The 16234-nt window shown below is 35.5% G+C and overlaps 1 protein-coding gene across 2 annotated transcripts; it reads right to left on the bottom strand.

Annotated features, from left to right (window-relative positions):
* Window positions 1-4169: 4169 nt before the first annotated feature.
* Window positions 4170-15193, bottom strand: LOC140786378 (RNA-binding protein 208-like). Of its 2 annotated transcripts, none has more exons than XM_073134763.1 (12): window positions 14828-15193; window positions 9114-9175; window positions 8704-8806; window positions 6563-6639; window positions 6415-6476; window positions 6215-6302; window positions 5967-6042; window positions 5623-5653; window positions 5387-5509; window positions 5197-5279; window positions 4799-4972; window positions 4170-4670 (listed from the first exon to the last, which is right to left on the bottom strand). In XM_073134763.1, exons 1-12 carry the CDS (start codon window positions 14936-14938, stop codon window positions 4380-4382), a joined length of 1281 nt encoding a protein of 426 aa, XP_072990864.1. In that variant the 5' UTR covers window positions 14939-15193; the 3' UTR covers window positions 4170-4379. The 2 variants fall into 2 exon arrangements, with proteins under 2 accessions (XP_072990864.1, XP_072990865.1); XM_073134764.1 differs by having other exon boundaries at window positions 5197-5276; window positions 14828-15165.
* Between the last annotated feature and the right edge of the window lie 1041 nt (window positions 15194-16234).

Here is a 16234-nt window from a genome sequence, read left to right as displayed (position 1 = left end):
CACTGCTTCCCGTGCTTGGTACCCTAACTTGATGACCCTTAAAGTTGTAGGCTTGCCTCTATAACCCTTGAAACAATGTCAAATTAAATCTTCAGTATAGTGAAAGTCCAACAAGATAAAACATTAATCTTCTCAACTCCCTATTTGAATGATCTCCAAGGAGATTTTTTGGGCTCTAGGAGTTGTTTCTTTTTCTTCAAGACTTTATTTTTTATAGCCCTCAAAAGATAAGCTTCTCAAACTCTAATCTAAACTAAAAAGGTGAAAATTTCCCGACATGTTTGAATAGGTTTGAACAAACCCATTAAGAGCTGCTTTGAATGAATTATAAAACTCTTGGACAAATATTGTTCGAAGTTTGTTCGAACAACTTCGAATAAACTACTTAACATTATTTTTTTGGAGCCCTCGAGAAAATCTTGTTCGAACAAACTACTTAGCATTATTTTTCTAGAGCTCTCGGGAAAGACTTGTTTGAACAACTTCGAACAAATTACTCAGCTTTATCTTCTAGATCTCTCGAGTAAGTTTTGTTCGAACAAGCTTCGAATAAACTTCGAACAAGCTTTAAACGAGCTTCGAACAAGTTGAAACAATATTCAATCTTTGTCGCACAACTCAATTTAACTTCCAAACTCCATAGGATATTATGCCATAGCTTATATAGTAAAAACTAGAGAAAGTACATTACGACTAACTTTGTTTAATCATCAATTTGCCAATTACAAAACCTAATAATGGGGACCTTGTCCATGGCTACCTTTAGCTTATCTGGTCTTTCATAAGAAAGCCATTTTTGAGTCTACTCAAGAAGGACGAGGCATGTAGGCCAGGTTGTCCATGCTCAACTGGCCCACTTCGGCGATGAAGCCCATTCCTTGGATCCAACCTAGTTCAAGTCCCTAGCCCAAGCACTTGACATCTCCATTAGATCTCAAGACCTTGACAAGAGGAAAGGGCCTTACTTAGCTTGCCCGTAGGCTTTACTTCTTTTAATCTTTTTTCAACTATTTTTAGAGGATTTTGTAATATTTAATGAAAATTGTATTTTGAAATATTAGAGGACTAGAGTCTTCTTATAGAAAAAGTCACATTCATGATTTACTATTATCTTCCTTATGTTACTTCCTCTGCATTGAAGAAACAAAGCTGACAAATCCCAAGCCTTCTCTACTTCAATTTATTAGGGGTGCTCATCTTGACAGTTGGATCTCTATGGGTGCTATAGGCACTTCCACATGCACCAACTTCTTGTCTAGCTAGAATTCCTTTGCTTTCTTAATTTTGGCCTCGTACTAGTTAGGTGACTTCTCTATTCTTATGGCTCTCTTGGATTGTTCTTCTGGCATTCCCTTCTCAATTATTAACGTCTAAAGCCCTACAGCCTCCAACATAAGGCTGCCTTCTGAACTAAGCTCTCCTCCATCATTTGTGTAGCCAAGGATAATTTTTATATCTATGGAGACTTCAATGCTGGCCACTTTTCCTATGAAAGATCCAACGATTCCATTACCTCCCACGATCTTCTCGACTACCCTCTCAAAGGGAGAAGGTTTACATGGTTCAACAACCAAATCCCGCCCATCTCGTCTAAGCTCAATAGGGCTTGTCTTTCGCCAAATTAGAACATTTCTTACCCTAGATCCTGCTCTGATGCCCTTTTGTGTCTCCCTTTTGACCATATCCTATTTATCTCGACTCATGTCGCATTCCTAGACCCCCTAAACTCTTTCTCTTTGAGAATGCTTGGCTTCTCAACCTCAACATAGAGGGCCTCATCCGCCAATGGTGTTCCTCCATCCCCTCTTCAACGAATGTAGTTTTCTCCTTTCTCCTCAAGTTTAGATTCATTCTATTCAGACTTCAACTTTGTGCTTTACAAATTTTCATAGTATCTGTCGATCTAGTGTGGTTCTTCTTGCTAATATCTCCTCTCTTAATAGATAGAAAGGTGCCCCTCTCTTCGGCTGATAGGGTGATAAAGATTGATCTCATCCACAACCTCAATTATATCCACCTTCAATAAGAGCTCCTTTGGAGGTAGAGATCCCATCAAGTATGGCTTAAGGAAGGGGACACCAACACTAAATTAATCCACTCTTATACGAATGACAGAGGATAAGAAACTTTATCTCCAATATGTTGCTCGAGGAGCGCCTTGTCTCCGACTAGGCAGAAATTCACAACTCTTTTTCATCTGCCTAAAGGAAGCACTTGAAACCCCCTTCACTAGCTTAATTAGCCCTCTATCTTTTTAGATGGTGGCCCTAAGCTATCTAACCTACTCCTCCCGTTCTTAGAGGACAAAGTCTGTAAGGCAGTGTTTGACCTCAACGCTGAGAAGGTGTTAGGACGCAACGAATTTACTAATATTTTTCTATCAAAAGTTCTAGGACAATGTTAAGTGCAACCTCTTAAAGGTCTTTCCTTAGGTCTTCTAAAGGTATTCTTCTCCTTCATTCCTAAGTCTCAAGGAGACTCCTCTATCTTGTACTATTGCCCAATTAGATTAATAAACTACAACTTAAAATTTTTTTCAAAGGTCATCATCTCTCATCTCAAAATTCATCTTGAGAAACTAGTTTTGGGCTCACAATATGCCTTCATTAAAAGTTAGTGTATTATTGACAACTTTATAATTGCTCATGAGCTTATTTCTTTATCAACAAGGCTTGCAAACTCGATGTCCTAAACATTCATCTTGAGAACCTAGTCTTGGGCTCACAACATGCCTTCATTCAAAGTTGGTGTATTCTTGACAACTTTATAATTGCCCATGAGCTTATTTCTCTATTCGTAAGGCTTGCAAACTCAATGTCCTAATCAAGGTTGACTTTTTAAAAACCTTTGACTATGTTAGTTGGGATACCCTCCCACAAATTTTCTATGCACATCACTTCTTGCTAGAGTAGATTAGATAGGTGAAGCTCTACCTTAGGTTCTCTAAGTAGAGATGATCATTAGGCACAACCTGCCTAAACCCGATCCAAACTCGCCTGATATTAATTGGGCTAAGCCTAGCCCAAGCCCAATTTGGGCTCGGCTAGACCCGAGCTCGAGATGGTAGTGAGCAGCATGAGTTAAGCCTTTGCCTATCCTGCTCGGCCAAAAAATTCGACCCACTAGTCTCATCTATAGCCCGACCCATAATGCATGTATATTCTTATAATTTTTTTAGTCCCATATTGAATTTTTAGTAAACTATATATCAATATATAAGTATGTTCGTATGAAAGATAACTAAAATGTCTTCATATTAAGCTCATTAAACTCGACCCAATAAGATATAATATTTTTTTATATTTAACTCACTATATTTTACCCATTATGCCCAACTCAAGTTCGATATCTAATGAACTAGTGGATGGTAATTAGCTAGATAATTTTAGCTTGGCCCGAGTGATTGATAGGTCAGGCCTTGAACAAATATTTAACCCCGATTGATCTAAACAGCCCTACCCAAACTCAGCCCGATCTGCTCGATGATCACCTCTACCTCTAAGGCAGTGGTCCTTGTCAATACATGCCCTTCTAACTTCTTCCCTTGAGGTGGGACCAATGGCAGGAAGATCCCTTCTCCCCCTATGGCAGGATTTTCAAACCGAAGCTCAAACCCTTGTCTTTAAGATCTCTTTTGATGAGATTCGACACCGACAAAGCTCACACTTCCCTTTGGCTTATTCTATAATAGTTTTCCTCTCTTTTTTTCCTTTCTTTCTCTTTTGGGATGTCGGCAAGTGTTGTGGCATATACCAACAGGGGGTCAGGCACGGGCTGTGCCTGGCATGGCCATTTTTGGGTATTACCTTTCTCAATCAATTGTAAAATCTCTAACTTATGATAATAACCAACAAACAACCATAATCGAGTATCACAAGCTACATTACCAGATGTTCAAGTCCATCTATTTGACTATAATAAGGTACAAAAATATTACTCATGATCGGATTATTCAGAAAGATGACAAAACAACCAAGTTTAGGGACTAGTGAACATACATAAATAATCAGCCACAATCATGACAATTGCCAAGCAACCTAAAAATAAAAAAATAAAGAAATAAAATAAGAAATAAGAAAAGGAAACACCAGATCCGGTATCAGAACTGCTCATAAGGAAACTAGAAACGATGCTCGGCCACAGGTTATTAGGTGATAATATGTTACACATACTAAAAGCATCATATCATCTAGCCACGTTAAGAATCCAAAATTTGGTCGAAAGAAAGGTGAACAATAAACAACAAGCACCAACGATATAACAAACAAGGGAAACATCAGGTCAGTCATTGTAGGAACAGAACATTAAGGACATCAAATGGAGGGAAGCGAAGGCCTAAATCAAGCAAGCCAACACCATTGATCGTGTCCTCCATGAACTTAGTTGTAATACATTAGCTGTTGAGCAGATGACTGGCTGGGATAGCCATCATATAATGCTTGGGATCCAGTGGAAAGGAGCCCTCCAGATACCTGGCCAGCAAGGCCGTGCTGTCCAGCCATTGGTCCTGCCAAAGCCTGGCTTAGTGCAAGCTGCCGCTGATAGGCCAAAAGCTCTGCAGCTGTATAACCTAAGAGGCTTTGTGTTGGTAAAACCTGAAAAGGTGGAACTGGGGGCGGCAACGGGTTAGAAACTGTCCCTGGTGGAGTTGGCTTGGTACCCCATGAACACTGCAAAGCACATGCCATGGTTGAAACTGTTAATGAGCAAGGAGACAAATGCAAGCCATGTAAACCCAAATAATTAGATATCAATGGGCACAAACAGTGAAATATACGGTTAAGACTTAAAAGCATACTTTCATTGATTTTCCACAAACAATTCTTCCATTGGCCATTTGAATAGCTAAAGCAGCTTCCTCATGGGTGTGGTATCTCACAAAGCCAAATCCTTTATCCCTCTGTATTCGGACTTCCTCAATTACACCAGCCCCGAGAATGTGAAATTGGCGATGAAGCTCAGCTTGTGTCACCTGTGTAAAATTACTAGCAGGTGAGTAAGAGAATTTCTGAACCATACGACTACTTGTCACACTTGGAAGAAAGAGAATTTCTGAACCATACAACTACTTGTCATTCTTAGGAGATCTTTTAATATATGGCATGCTTCCTAAATTTAAAGGATCTCAGAGACATAAGAAAAGGTGCATCTCACAGAGTAAATAAAAGATAATCAATCTTATGATCTGTCTTTTACCTCGTGAGCCAAATTACCAACATACACAGTAGTGTAGGCAGGATTGTTCTCAGGGGACTCGTCATTTGAGTTGTCCTGACCTTCTGTCACAGGAAAAACAGATTAGCCATATATACAAGTACCCTAAAGTAGCATAGAGGTCCTCCAAAGGAAATGCCGATTCCCTGATGCCCATTGAACAAGCACTAACCTGCATTACCAGAACTTCCATTTGTCAATACAACTGCATTATGATTCTCGATATCTTGTTTGTCTTCTCCTGTGTTCTTGGTTGCCCAATTACATCGTATTTGTCTATTTCCAAGCCATTTCCCTATCAATGAAAAGAATATACTATCATCTAGATACTATTCAACAAAGGAAATTTTGAGGTGTCAAAGCCAGTAACCACAAAACAACAAAATGCTGGATGTTTTGCAATCTTACCAGTCATTTCATTTATAGCATTCTGAGCATCCTGTGACCAAAAAATGGATTAAAAAAAAGAAAATAATAAATGATAAGTATATTGGCATCAACAAGTCAAAAATAATCTGACTTTTCATTGTCTTCAAAAATTTAGTAGCATGGTGGAAGAAAACTTGTGATCAGATTACAGGTTGAAAAATGAAATAGTCACACCCAAATTAACAATTACTTAGTGAAGTCCAGTATTGTTCTAATGTCTAAAACCAGGACAAACAGAAATCCGGTATGGCTGGCATCAGTTGCATCAGAACAGAAAAAGAAAGAAGTACAAAACAAAAGGTACCAGTTTACTGGTCATGTACCTGTTGACTACGGAAGGAAACAAAGCCAAAACCTCTGGAGCGTCCAGTTTTGTTATCCCACATAACTCGTGCATCACTAGGTCATATAGAACTTAAATTATAAAAAATTGACTATCATAATATAAAACTTTAGAACAAACATCACTAGGTTAAAGTAAAAGGTTAGAAATGCCATTTCAGAAACTCTTTTATGCTGGTACACACTTAATTACAGATGCTAGAAGGTATCAAAAGAATAAGGAACTCACGAACAATTATTGTATACTGAGAAACAGGCATAAAGAGTTGCATCGGTAACCTCAGGACTTAAATCACCAACAAAAATATGGAAATGTCCTGATAAGAGAAATTGAAATGTTAACCAAGGAAAAGACATACCTTACATTAGAAGTGGGTGGATAAAGATCAAATCAAGAACTAAAGGAATAAGAAGTTTAAAGATTATTACCAGATGTATCTTCCCTTTGGCCACTCGCATATGCCCAATTTACTTTAATTGCCTGACCATATCTGCAATTATTGGATTTGCCGGCAGATGAGAAACTGAGAAGAATAACAAAGAACAACAACAAAAATGAGAATTTTAGTTTTCTTACATGTGCCGTCCATGCAATGACACAATTGCTAGAGCTGCTGATCTCCGATCATGGAAGTCAACAAATCCAAAAGAGGACTATAAGAAGAAAATTACATCTTAATGAACCCATCAAACAAATATCTCAGCCACAAATTACAATTTTAAAAAGCATTGTCCATTAGACCATCAATTGAGTGCTAAGTGCTGACTATATCAAATCAAGATATAAGCAGTAAAGTTTCACGAGTTCAGTCAGTTTCTGCAAAAATATTATGCTCTGATGATTCCGGTCAACTAAGACGTAAGACAGAATTTATATGTTTCACTCATTAGACCACCAGCAGAAATATAATCAGTTCAGTGAGTAGTCTCATTAGATTCTGTAGCACAGTTTGCTAGGCATTACAAAAGAGTGTAACTTTTGATATTTATCACATATATTAGTGTCCTAAATTCATACAAGTTTACCAGGTGGAATTTGTCAAGTCCACAAAGTTCTATAAAACAGATATAAATTGCAAGCTAGGACATGTATAGTTTCAGGAATTACTAGATTTTCCATTTTCAAAAAAAAAAACTTTGTAGCCAAGTGGCTATTTGTCCGCCATCAAGAAAAACCTCTCTGGTGATGAAGTAAGGCTGCATGCATCTTGCCCTTCCTAGATCTCGCATTGAAGGGAGCATTGTGCAACCTTTACTGCATAGCCGGCTCTACCTGCCTAATGTGCCACAGATTTCATAGTAAGCTTGTCAAGGACTTTGGCACCATTCCTAAAGGGTTGATGTTAGGTTGAAACTCAAAAACAAAATAACTAAAATTCAAACTTCTTAATTTCTGCAAATTGGATATTTATTTTCCCACATAATCCCTCTACAGAATATGCACCATGTACCTTGTCTACCTTCAAATTGTAACCACCTTTTAGTATATATGGATAGATGACTTATCTATTGAAAAAATTAAGTTCAAAAGTACTGGAAATTGAAATTTTGACTAAAGGACTCACTAGTAAACACAATTCTATGAAGCAAGTGAAAGAAAGGACTCATTGGACTGCTTGGCACATCACTAGTTTAAACTATGGAAGATAATATTGGATAAGGACTTGGTTTGGATCATGTCTTCTTTAATCTATCTTATCTTCTCCAACAAATTGACTTTCCACTAGTAATACATTTTCAAGTTGCGAATTTTTCAGCCATAAATCTCTCTTCTGTAGCCTCAAATCCTGTTTATTGTTATCTAATGTAGTTTAAATAATAAAAATGGTAGTATGAGGAAAGAAAGACAGAGGGTACACGGATACACACCCAAGGAGAGAAAAATAGGAGCATCCTAGGTTCTCAAATTCCCACCTCCAAGTATCCTTTCAAATCAAATTAGTACAATAAGATAAAGACAAACAAGAGAGAGGGCGCATGACAATGTATCCACAAGAAAAAATAAAAGTTGAAGACAAAACCAGAACCATGGAATCCTAATAGAAAAGAAATTCGTAAATTTTCATAATCAAAGTTAAATATCTTCTGATTTCCTCTCTGCTCCGTATAAAAAGATGACTAGATAATACCATACCTAAATCAAAATAATCTACATCTGCCCAAACCCAATCAACTATTAAGCAGGGACTTGTTTTTTTTTAATATAAGCCTACTTAAAATAAGATAATAATCAATCAAGATATTAAATTCTTAGAAAAATTTGTTTTCTGGTCACCTAAGATTCAAAATTTCTGAAAAAGGAGTTCAGTAAAGGATATTCCAAGAAGACATAATATTCAGCAGAAATGTAATCTCAAATTCCTTAAGAAAAGAAAATACCATAAATCTATTTTACATCGGTCACTTCTGTTGGTGCAAATCTCATCCTAAAATATTCTCTATCCTCTTATTCCATCATGTCATCATCACAATTTGATAAGACAAGATATCCTCAAAGAATATATGGCTATATTATCCAACTGAACATTATCATTGGCCATTTTCAAAAACCATGCTTAAACATATGCAAGGGGCGATAAAGGCTACAAACTGGAAGATGTTCCACAAGTTTTCATTTCTTCTCTACAAATGCTAAGTACAAAAATTGTAAGTGCGGTCAATAAAATAACTCGATAGAAAAGCAAGAGAAAGAGCATGGGTTTGATACATGAGACAGACCTTCTCTTTTCGAATGAGCTTACATCCTTCTAGTGGACCAACACCTTGAAAAACTTCAGCAAGAAGGCTCTCAGTAACATTTGGATGGATATTGCCCACATACCTAGTTATCATTGTAACAAAATAGTTAAGAAGAAAATGAAAGAACAACTGAAGACTTCTTTGTTCTGCCACATTCATCATGAATCCATTATTTATTGGAACGGAAAGTAATTAAGAAGATTAGATTGCTCTAACGATACAGAGAAAGCTACTTCCACTCATAAAGTGTTAGAATTAAAGAATATAGATTTTCTTTTTCATAAAAGTCTTTTTATTTTTCTTTTTACAAGATCGAGCTGAAGTGCAAAATGGATGGACAAAAACTGCAAAAGGGGCAAAAGAAGAAAAAAAAAACTAAATGCACTCACACACTGCGGCAGGTAGATGGATCAAACCCAGGGGGAAGATTGCCACTTGGAACAGGCTCCATCTGCAAAATGTTAAAGTAAAAAAGAAGAAATAAAAAAACAAATCCTAGAGGATCTATAGACTGGCCCTAGGAAAGGGAAAATAAGAAAAAGGCCCTATAGCACTTTGCTTTCAGTTCCTAACTAACTAAAATTATCTACAGCGAATAAAATAGAAAATAAAGGGAATGAACACCTGCTTATCTCGAGCTAATGCATTCCACATACTCAAATCTCATTCTTACAGTTTGGAGTCATGGAAAAAAATTGGAGGAATCAGGAAAACAAAATAATATTAGTATCAATGTGCATTAGCAAAAGGTGTACGACCTCCAAAAACCTATCAGTGGAAAGGAAGAAAAAAGATGACACTATCATGACCATCAGCAATTTCTAGCTGAAAAAACATAAAATTATTTTGAAAAAACTATACATGTTATATAGAGGTGTACATGAATGCTTTCATTCAATTTCTTCTCATTCATACTTCAAGAAAAAGTGAAAATTTCTTTGCATCAACAACACAAGTTGCATAATTACCCATTAGAAATTATACATGAACCTTCTGATTCTCTCGTACTACTTAAACAACGGTGTTTAAAAAAGGCCAATCCACAAACGGAAGCATATTAAAATTGTAATGTTCCCTCTACTGGTGTAAATGAGCCGAGCTTGAGTAAGCTGGGCTTAGCTCCACTTGGCCTAAAATTAATATAACGTTAGCTTGAGCTCGGCTCAAGATCAAGAGAAGCTCAATAATATAAGCTCAGCTCGGTTTGCCAAAATATCGAGCCAACTCAAATCGGCTCAATCAATTCGATCCAAAAACCTAATAACTCCATTAGGCTAATTCAACAAAGCCAATTTAATGCATTTAGAGGGAAGATTAGCTATATGGGCATATGTATCCTATCAATTTTTGATATAGGACTAAACAACTTAAGATTCCCAATGAAAAAAATAGTAAATAAATGAAGTGTGCTAGGAATCAAACCCAAATTGGCTAGCTTAAAATAAATTGCCTTAACCAGATGTGCCAGATAAGTCTTATACATCTATTTTTGTTGATATATATACTATCATATCACATATTATATATGAAGTCTATTCGAGCCGAGCTCGACTTGGCTTGATTTTATTTTCAAGCCCAAAAACCCAGCTTGGCTGTGCCGAGCTTATGAGCCTTGCAAGCTGGCATGCTTTTTTGATAGCCTTAGTTCCCTCCAAGTAGTTCACATTGATTGAAATTTAGGTTTTTAATAAGAACCGGATTACTTCGTATCATATCATGAGGACATTAGGCTCGACGAATCAAGTCTATTTATCTTTTAATTGATTTATGCTTATGTAAGCTCTTAAGAAAAGTCTAATTAAATCATATAAGCCCATAAGACAAGTCCAATTAACTTAAATAAGCCCTTAAGAGGGGTCTAATTAAGTCAAGTAAGCTTTTAAGACAATTCAAATTAAGTTATATAAACCTTTAAGACAAATTCTAGTTCAAGGCGTGTAAGCCTTTAGGGCTAATCCTAGTAGGACTCGTTATACCTGACCTCTATATAAAGGGGTTAGGTTGCTTTCTTTTTCATCCAAGCATCCAATGACGAATTAAGAATTATATTTTAATTTTAGACTATCTCAAAAGTAAGAGTAAGATAATTTATGAGTAGAAATAAATTAATCATAGTCATTTATCATCCAAGCACCGAATGAAGAATTAAGAATAATATTTTAACTTTAGACTATCTTAGGAGTAAAAATAAGATAATCTAGAAGTAGAAGTAAATTAATCATAGTCATTTATTTTTCTAAGAGTAGATCTAACTTAGAACCTAATTTTACCTCCAACATATAGCAACCATCATCTCCACAAGCCACCCTACCTTACAGCCGTCTACCACCACCTTTTATCATCTACCACCCTTCAACAACTGCCGCAACGTCGGATAATTACTAATATGTCCAATTCTGACTTCCCTTCACTCTTTTAATTTTATCTTTTCACTCCGACCACAGAATCACATGAAACTAAAGTTATTAGATCTTATGACTTCAAAGGCTTTCTCTTATTAATGATAATGTCCCAAACCAACTAGTTATAGACACTCATTGACTACATTCACATTTTAAAATAAAAAATTTAGAAACTTGCACAGTTCTTTGGAATTTTGTAGCATGGATTGGTGTGCCATTGGCACGGTCGGCATGGATTAATTAATACATGTCATGCTAGTAAATTATTGCCACCAATATGGGGAGAGTATCTCGATGCTTCCTCAAGGCCACCCATGCCAATGCGTGCAAATAAGAATTAAGCATATAATGCTTTAAATAAATCTAATTTAGGGCCTTTCACACTCTTTCATCCCTTTTGATTTCTCTTTACATTGACGTGTTTGATTTATATAGAATATACTTCATATTTTAGAAAGCAAAAGGAAATTTTGATTATTCCCGAAGTTATTAGCCCTAAACTTACAAGATCCAAAAAAATAATGAGATTAGAATCATTTGAAAAATCAGGATCAAGATTGGCCTTCTGAGAAAACGATACGTATCGGCCGTATCCGTCGTATCAGTCCCCTAGATCAGATCGGACTTTTTAATTACACAAAATTCTAAATATTATTTAAAAATGCAGAAAAACTTCTAAAAATTTAGAAAAAAGTTTACCAAAAATAAGAAAATAAAAAAGAAAGACTATGGTGTAATAAAAATTAAAAAGAAGAAGAGATTAGAAAGAGAATAAGTGGAAGAAATGAAAAAAAATTAAGAGAGAAATAAAGAAATAAATTAAAAAATTATATACCGAAGTTCACAGGAGTTTGCCAGAGCTAGATATCTCCGCAAGAAAAACAATGATTATTTGGTAAGGAGAAGAAAAAAAAGAGTGAAAGAAAAAAAGAGAGTAAGAGAGAGTGAGAAGAAAGAGAGAGAAAGAGAGAGAGTTTGGATTGGGACTTTCTATTAGCCATTAACACATATTTTAAGGCCCTAAAAATATTCAAAAGATTATTTTTTCGACATAACAAAACTATTCAATATACTAACAACGCATTGGCTCCATATGGCATGTGCGAACATAATGTACCATGTCAAGCTAAAGTTGACACACCCCGTTGCCTTTGGCACAACAATCCGTATCTATGGTTCACAATGATCATAACATTTGATCTGAAAATTGGCTTGTCATATAACTTAAAATGAGATCTAGAAATATCTTTAATTTTAGGTTTAACTGTATTAACACCCCCTATGTAAAACTCTACAACCAAACACCTTAAACTAATCGAGCATCGAAATGTTGCCCTTCCGTTATACGCATCTCATTTTTTGACTAAAAATAGTCACAAATGTGATTTATGTGTGAAATTTATGACAAATATGCCCTTTGAATATAAAAATTACTTTAAATTAGGACAAAAATACCCTTCTTCTAACTTCCTTCTTCTTTTCCTTGTTCGTTCCTTCATTTCTTCTTCCTCCACCCTAGTCAAAAACTTTTATCTTCGGTCAACCCCAACCCAAACTCTTTTTCTTCATCAACTCCAACCCTAACCTAAATCTAAATCCTTCTTCTTCCTTAACTCTTACCCAAATCTAAACCCAAACCCTCCTTCTTCAATCCCAACTCAAACCCTTCTTCTCGCTCAACCCTAACCTAAACCCAAATCTTTTTTTCTTCTTCAACTCCAACCCAAACACTTCTCCTTCCTCAATCCCAACCCCAACCCTTCTTTTTTCTCAACTCCAACTTAAACCTAAACCCAAACATTTCTTCTTCCTAAACCCCAACTCCAACCTAAACCCAATCTCTTCTTCCTTAACCCCAGCCAAACTTAAACCCAATCAAATCACATCCAAGTAATTAACAATGAAGGGTAAAACGGATATTTGCATTCTCTCTAATAATAACTAATAAAGATGCAGAATAATGCCACGTGGACAGGGAGAAAAGAATAATTTACCATTTTTCATTAATATCGTTCACTCTGTTACACCCCTTGTTAGTTTAGGAGGTCTAGTTGTAGCATTTTAAACAACAGGGGGTCCTCGATATTAGCCAATAGTCTAGAGGGTGTTAATGTAATTAAATCTTAATTCTCTAATTAGAATGAAATTAGCAAAATTGAGACAGAAGTTCACCACCCTTAGGTAGACTTATTTACAATCCAATCACATTATTCACCATATTTACTTATTATAACAATTAGAAAAATTTTAAATGACACCCTATTTTTAATCATCATATTTTTTATTAACACCTAGTCTCTTGAGGATTTTATAACTCCACCTCTTATTTTTCCATATATTTTCTATCTAACACACTATTGTTATTTTGACTAATTGTCATTAACCATGGCCTATGGTTTATGTAATTCTACCGATTAAATTACTAAAATTCACTTGGAAAATTTTCTGAACTAGACACACACTAACCAAACTCTTTCTACACCATATCCCACACTAGCCAATTCTACCAAATCAAAAATCTTATTCGAGATCTAATCGCCTTATCCTACCTCATCAAATCAAAGCCCTGCTCCATTATTTGATATTTTTCTTCAGAGTCTAATTCATTCTCTTTCCCCAAATTGTTTAACCCACCGAAAATGGGAAAGATATAAGCCCATAAACGATATAGAGAAGAGAGAAAAGGGTTTTTAGGTTCTTAAAAAATTAGCCTTAGTATTCTAATAGAATATTCCTTGGTTAATATCCCTCATGTTTAAAAATGGTTTGTTTAAGTTAACTCAGGATGCTCGATGAAAAATATATGGAAAAAAGAGGAGTCGTTTAAAAAAATCCTCAAAGAAGAGGTGTTAATCGGAAAATGATGAATGATGTATGGTGTTATGGAAAATTTCCCTAACAATTAACTACCTGAATATGGATTACAACAATTGAATTGCTTGTATGATTAAGAATTGCAACTGTGTTGGTGGTAGGTCCTTTAGAAGCTTACCAGTTGGTGAAGCCACTATTAAACAAAAGGCATCTTTTCCACATATACTATATCTAACTAAAAGGACTCCTGCATTTAAACCCTTTCTCTCTAACATTGAGCATCACATCATGATAGTGGTCTTCTCTAATCTGTCCTGGTTAATGTGATCCCGCCCAATTTGAGGATTGAAATATGGCTGATATCATGTTTTGGTAGAAGTATTATACATTAAATCCAAAGAAGAGAAATCAAGAACCATATGCAAACTTTTAGCTCTGGAGGCACCATCAAACGAGGGTTATCAGAAGCTTCCAACTTGTGTATAATCAAGTCCAACATTCAAGATGAAGCAAATTGCCACAAACAACACAACCAAAACTGGCAATAAACATTAACACAGCGTTATACAGTTATAGCTACTCCTGCATATTTAGGATAAATTTGCTGTGTAACAAAATAATTCTTGAAATACGAGAATTTGATGGGATCATGGGATGGAAATGTATCAGCAAATATAAACTAATAAAAGTCACACACGACAACAAACTAAAACTATATGAAACTACTAAGAATAAAAGATACAACGCCAACTATGGCAACATCAGTCATGATTTCGTACGAACATAACCCATCATAAGATAGTAACTCGAAGCCATAAACGAGTAAACATCTCTAATGCAAATATCCAAAAAGAGGCAGCAAGAAGTGATGGACAAAATGTTCGAACCTGAGACATGGCCGCTGCCAGGACACCGGAATTGTACAGCTGTTGCTGCTGCTGAAGCAACGCCTGCTGCATTAGGGCTTGCTGCTGCTGCTGCTTTAGCCTCTGGTTCATCTCCCAGCCCGACAAACCCTAGAAATGGCGATCGATGCAGCCGATGATCCAAGCGAGGGGGACCGTACCAAACCGCAGATCCGATCGAAAGACGAAGGAATTGAAGCGATCCGATCACGATCGAGAAGTCTCGATCTCAAAACACTAGCGAGAGGATCGAGGAAGAGTCCGCTCTGATACAAGAGGAGTGAGTAGGAAGGATGAGGGCGTTGGAGAAGAAAACGAAGGAGAGAAGAGGTACTGGACAATGGCTTTATAAATGAACATAGGGGTAAAAATGGAACTTTAGGGGCTGTAAAGGATCCATAATTTTAGTGTATTAAATGGCATTACCAATAATTTACTCGTCTATTTAATTTGTCTGATGAACGATTAACGCTATCTGGCTTTAGAGACGGCAATAAGATACGATCACTATTGAATGGGAAATTTGCATTTAACAGAACGCACCCTCTATTTTCGATATTTACAAGTCAAATTACGGAAAACACCCTGCTATCTTTTTTATTGAGATATAAAAAAAAATTAGATCTTCTAATTAAACTTAACTAAATCTTTAGATTAAGTTAACTATACTAAAGTGCTAACAAAAATATCCTCACTCAAAATATATCTAACCTTATCCAACGCAACTTTACCAAAACTATATCAACCTTATCAAAGCATAAAATATAAATAATTTCATGCCCTAAAAGGAAAAAAAAAGCAGAAGAAAGTAAGGGCATTTTAATCTAATTTGCTCTGTTTCTCTTGCTCTGAGGTAAATCTCATACTAAGAATAGAAAAAAGGAAAATTATTTTAGTCATTTTAGTTAAAAATATTTGTACTTGATGGAATAAAAAAAAATTTATGACATCTACCCAAATGATGATAGTGTTAACCTAATTAATGGTGTTTTCTGTAGATATATAAAATATAGGGCTTGATTTGTATATATTATAAATAGAGTCCCTTCAAGGTCAATTCTAGAAATACCAGATTACCAACATATATTATTATATTATTTAGTTGAATACTAGTATAAAAAGTAATAGTTATATTTAATGTGACATAAAGTTGATATTAAAATATTAGATAATAGTAAATTTGTATTCGAAATTGGTGATGTTTCATACTAAATGACGAAAATACTCGAATGTAAATTAGTAATAATAATATATCTATGTTTTTTATGCATAATATTTTTTATTATAATGCGGACTTAAAATGTTCCATATGTTTGCACTAGGACAAATATAAATTTATGAATGCGTAGCAGTGTGGATATATAACTATGTAATGCGTTGTTATTTAGA

Source organism: Typha latifolia, chromosome 4 (genome assembly GCF_019914945.1).
Source record: "Typha latifolia isolate L0001 chromosome 4, TyphaL0001v2, whole genome shotgun sequence".
NCBI lineage: Eukaryota > Viridiplantae > Streptophyta > Magnoliopsida > Poales > Typhaceae > Typha > Typha latifolia.
This window is presented reverse-complemented; position numbering and strand designations above follow the sequence as displayed.

Bases quoted from the DNA above. Each gene is read 5' to 3' on its own strand.
- LOC140786378 (XM_073134763.1), bottom strand. From the start codon at position 14,938: ATGAACCAGAGGCTAAAGCAGCAGCAGCAGCAAGCCCTAATGCAGCAG. The intron at 8,807-9,113 runs GTGAGTGCATTT...AATGATAACTAG, and splicing joins CCATCTACCTGCCGCAGTGT to GTATGTGGGCAATATCCATC. The intron at 5,280-5,386 runs GTTAGTGCTTGT...TTCCTGTGACAG, and splicing joins TGGAAGTTCTGGTAATGCAG to AAGGTCAGGACAACTCAAAT.